The following is a 5,311-nucleotide window of genomic DNA, read 5'->3' on the forward strand; positions in this document are numbered from 1 at the left end:
ATATAATAAACTAAATTATTTTATTATTGTATTCTGCTTTTTGAGTTAAACTATCATTCAAAAGCCTGAGGTCAGTATGATTTTTTAAAAGATATTAATACTTTTTTTTTTAGCAAGGACATATTAAATTGGCAAAAATGACAGTAAAGACATTTATAATGTTATAAAAGAATTCTAAGAATTCTATTTCAAATAAATGCTGTGTGTGTGTGTGAAAATGCTTTTAATTCACCAGTGCAAATTTTTATACTTCTCTCCAATCAAGAGTTTGAGAAAGGGTTCACACGCACTGCGAAACCTACTGAAATCCTTTTGTTACCTTTCTAGCCAATCAGCAGGCTCTTTAAAACAATCAATGGGCTTTGGAAAGTGAGGTTGTGTAAAGGTGAGTTTAATCCAGCGTAAGCCTACGGTTATATCTGAAACGATTCTGTAATCTCTTAAGAACCATTCGGTAAAAACCATTTTTGCACAATACGAGATGAATTGTCCCAGATTAATCCCTGAGAGGGACCTATCACTGTCCCACGTGTGCGAGCGCGTGTCACAAAAAGCTCAGAGCTGACCTGCGGGATAAACCAGACATGACCTTAATCTGTGGAAAAATATCAAATAGATATAGCAATACAGTGAGATTCCCTCAGTACAGGTAACAGCAAATACATCGATTCATTTCTATGATTTACAAATGCATGGGCTCATTTCTTAAACACTGTCCTTTAGTCACCTCATTCTGATGCTCCTACCGAGGACAGAGAGATTATATGAGAGAAATCAGTCAGCTCCTTACAAACATATTTTTATGAACATTTTCATAAGGTTCACATTAAGTTATGAAAACATTATTCTCTGAACATTCAAAATATCCTGTTTAAAATGTTTTCATGTTTATGCAATCATTCTCAAAAACATTAAGGGAGTGTTCCATTTTATAATTTTGCAAATATTACTTTTGAATGTTCTCTGAACATTTTGAAACTAGTTAGTCGTGACATAAAAAACGTCCAAATAAAAAGGTTTCAGAAAAAATGAATGATATATATATAATGGTTTTTGTGCTATTTTTATTCATTTAGTTTTTTTACGAATGTTATCAAAGACCAGATAAATTTGAACAAATGTTCTCTTACTGGAAGAACGTTTCTTCACAACTTTAAGAGAACCTTGCCAGAATGTTAAGTTTTAACATAAAGCTCACTTTAAAAGACTTCTTTTTGTCCATGCAATGAAAGTCCATGCAGTATTTGTTCATATTTTGAATTAGTGTTTGTTTTTATATTTGTAGTTTTCTATTTAATTTAATATTTTTGTAAACTACTCACTAAACTGTTATTTTTTACTAGTTTTTGTTTTTTAAATATTTCTATTCATTCTAATTTATTGTTTCAGTTTTAGTTTTAATAATCTTAGTACTACTAGAACTTAAACTTATTTTATTTCAGTTAGTTGCCAAGGCAACAATCCTCATTTTTAATTTGAAGTTTTTTTTTATGTTTTTCATAAATTCTCATTTACTTAAATTAACAGATACAATTATAGTTTTTATAGTGGCATTATTATTATTATATGTTTTTGCAATTATAACAATAACACTGCATGGGGTTGAATGTTGTTCTGGATGTTGTTTTGGACAAGTAACATTCTTCAAAATACCTTCTTCCATGTTCTTCAGAAGAAAGAAAGTCATGCTGAAGAACTACTTTAAGATGAAAACCACAGCATATGTTTTTCCAAGCCTTTTGACCAAAACTAATATATGTCAGTATGTCCTCTTACCTTCCTTTTGGCATGTAACTGTCCAACATAACTGTCCGACGAATCTCCAGGAATCTCTCCTCCCCAAAGTGTCACCCCGACTATAGTGTAGGTGATACCCATGACCACTAGGGGCAGCATGTACACCAGCACCGTTACTATGATATGATACCTGCACAGGTGAGAGGAGAGGATGCCGTTGTAAAAAAAAAAAAAGCTTGGCGCTTGGGTGTTTAGACAATAAATTTGGATTGTGAGTCAGGAAGATTGTTTACACTTCTGACACACCATTTGGCCACTGGTAAATAGGTAATGTGTTTGGTTTTCTCGCCTCACTGGCAGATGGCACTTAGTGTAAAGATAGCAGGCAATGTAAAGCCAGAAAGAGCATTACCAATATTTGAGCAGTGGAAGCAGAGCCTGAGAAGCGCAGGCTATACAGAAATTACAATCAAGCAGAAGAAAAACCAGTCAGCCGGTGTGAAATCATCGGCTTGCTGTCTTGCTTTCTGCACACGCATCTGGCTTCTAAGACAGATTCCTCAATGAAATCCACCTCATTAGTGACAGATCTGGGACTGTTGTTAGAAACAAATGAATCTCTTACATGAACGAATCCTCAGAAGCTCTCGGCCATGCGACGTAGCAGATGGTTCTGCGAGGCATAGTTCTCGTGGTCGAGTAGAAACACAGTGGGAAGGCTAAAATCACAGCCAGGGCCCAAACACAGACAATCACCACTTTAGTAGCGGTAGCTGACAGACGAGGCTTTAGAGGGTGAATTATGGCCATGTACCTGCATAAAGAAGAACATGGTTTTAATGAACCCTTTTCACACAGAAACAGAAGTCATCATAGTTGGGTGAACTTCAATAGTTGTGAATGGAGACTACAACGTATATAATTTTTGTGTTCCCATTTCAAAGAAATATCCACAATTAAGTTTCTATGACCTTACAAAAGAGGGGAAAAATGGTCAGAGATTCATTATGATGGTCAGAAGAGAGAAAGGTGTCAAATTTGCTGTCATTCCCTTAGCCGTTTAAGAAGAACTCATACATCAGCATTAGTTTTCTGTAATCTGATGACAAGGTAATAAAACACAATGTGTAATGTTATTAATGTACATACATTTTTTTCTAAAAAAATTAATATGCAAAAAAGTTGGTAGATTTGCAATGTTAATAACTGTGAAAATGCGTCATCACAGTCTGTGAAAAGTGTCCATAATTAAATCTAACTGAAGAACTGACACCCTTGATGAGTGTGAGATGTTGAATTAGAATTTGATTGTCAGGAAGAAAATAAAAAAAACAACAAAAAAAAAACACTGATAGTTAATAATGTCTCATGTTTATGCATGATGACATCTTTATGGGTCATATAAAAATAGGTCTAGGATTTACTTTGGTATCATTTTTGAGTTTTATTTTTTACAGTGCATTATTAAAATTTTTAATTCCACTTCAATTTAAAATTGAATTCTGCATCCTGTTTGCTCCCTCAATTCAAACTCACAAATTATGCACAATTCATGTCTGAATGGTGCAAAACCCTGTCTGAAGTCAAACCTTTTGTTAACATGAAACAAACAGGGGAGGCAGCATATGGATGAACACTCGTGCATGCTGAAAGATTACGCAGAGTTAAGATAAAGAGATGTTCTCTGGCTCCTACACAGTCACAGACTGAGCTTGTAATCTTTTAATGAAGGAAAAGTCACCCTATGCTCTGGATCATGCAGATCAGTATCACAGATCGCATCTCATTAGATGCATTCATGACTAACTGATGCTATGAATGGTGCCTGCGTAATACTGAAAATGAACAGTTTAGCTAAATAAATGTAGATAAAACATCTAAGAACAAGGTATAATGAATGACATGTTGATTTATTCTATTTAAAATAATGCAAACAAAAATTTCATTATAGATACTAGCCAAATTTTATCAACTAAAAATAGCCCACTTTTATGACTTTTAAAGACATTTTCAAAGCTTGAAATGTATATAGACTCATCAACAACCTCTACTCATATTTGAACACATTTATTGTTCAATTTTGCTGTAGCTACACATTGAGCGGACGTTCTGAAATGTAAATAGCTCTCAGGCAGTTACTTTTGTTCATATAGTTTCAACTTCAAATTATACAAGAAACTTGAATAAACGCAGAAAGAGTGCATGTGCTTCCGGATCATTTACAAAGGCATTTAATACTTTTTATAGATTATTTTATAATTTTATAGACTGTATTTTATATTATATATCTCTATTTTCCAGGTCTGGAATTCAAAATTGTAAAAATCCTATATGAGAACCATGAAGACGAATTACAGCCTGATGACGTTTTTCGAGGTCATTAATGAATTCAAACTAATTGTAATTCCAACACTTTTGGAATTAATAAACAATTCCACATAATTCCACATGGAATTCATATTAACATTGTTTTACAGTCCTCTATTTGTTATATATTGGTAAATGTTCTATTTGTTAAATGTTTGGGTAAACCCAACATTTTATTGCTGCCAGATAATTTACAATGACATTTTAATGCTTTTTTGTAATAGATCATATTCTTATAGGCTTTTATTATATGGCTACTTTTCCAGGTGTGTAAAATTCCCACGAGGACCCTGAATCAAGTATCCTGCACGATCAAAATGTTATAATTAATCATAAACAGTCTTACCTGTCGACTGCAATCGCTGTCATGGAGTAAATGCTGGCAAACACAGCGGTCACGGGAAAGAAGTTGTGGAACTTGCAGTAAACCTCTCCAAAGTACCACTCTCCGTGCGTGGCGTAAATGAAGTTGATGAGCGTGTTGAAGGCGGCCATCGAGGCGTCGGAGAACGCCAAGTTGAGCAAGAAATAGTTGGTCACGGTGCGCATCCGTTTATGAGCCAAAATGATCCAAATAACGATGAGGTTACCGAACACAGCGACCGCCAGCACGGAGCTGTACGCGACCGACCAGATCGCGACGCGCCACGGCGGCTGCACGAATTGATTTGTGAAATTACGCGTTACGTTTGAGCCGCTCTGAGGACCAGCCATGATCAACTTACTGTGATATCCTTCATAAACAGCTAGGATTTGATCTGATACATATATTTATGCTTCTATAGTGTCAAGTATAGATCTGGCACGTCCTCGTGCGCATCCTCCTGCGCTCCATCCAAAGTGTCCAAAATAGCGGTGACGCGCAGTCATGCCTCATATGACAGACATCTGGAGATGCTGCTGCTCCTGCCACATGTTGCTGCTCAAATTAATAGAGAGACATGCAAAAGTGGGATAGTTTCAGTAGATTTTCAATGGAGGACTGAAAAATACTTTATAGCCTCAGCCTTCCTAAATGAACCAAAACTATTTCAATGGGATAGGTTTCTGAACGAAGGCAGTTCGTTTCACTTCAGCATCGAATTTATATAAAATATGAATTTATATGCGTTTACTGCAAATGTGGTGGGGGAAAAAAAACGTTAAAGCAATTTTCTTTATTAAATGTTATACTTTTGTTCAATTTATGGTCCTCCTTCTGGATCCA

General features: G+C 35.3%; 1 protein-coding gene across 1 annotated transcript in view; it reads right to left on the reverse strand.

Moving 5' to 3' along the window:
• LOC107703855 (neuromedin-K receptor-like) overlaps nucleotides 1-4,928 on the reverse strand; it is an 11,239-nt gene extending 6,311 nt beyond the window's left edge. The window contains exons 1-3 of the mRNA XM_016506642.1: nucleotides 4,451-4,928; nucleotides 2,363-2,551; nucleotides 1,777-1,927 (exon numbers count right to left, since the gene is read on the reverse strand). Of these exons, the coding sequence (XP_016362128.1) occupies nucleotides 1,777-1,927; nucleotides 2,363-2,551; nucleotides 4,451-4,818 (708 nt within the window). The 5' untranslated portion in view covers nucleotides 4,819-4,928. The remainder of the gene's footprint in view (nucleotides 1-1,776; nucleotides 1,928-2,362; nucleotides 2,552-4,450) is intronic.
• Nucleotides 4,929-5,311: the final 383 nt, after the last annotated feature.

The sequence above is a fragment of the Sinocyclocheilus anshuiensis genome, unplaced genomic scaffold (genome assembly GCF_001515605.1).
Source record: "Sinocyclocheilus anshuiensis isolate Anshui unplaced genomic scaffold, SAMN03320099.WGS_v1.1 scaffold274, whole genome shotgun sequence".
Classification (NCBI taxonomy): domain Eukaryota; kingdom Metazoa; phylum Chordata; class Actinopteri; order Cypriniformes; family Cyprinidae; genus Sinocyclocheilus; species Sinocyclocheilus anshuiensis.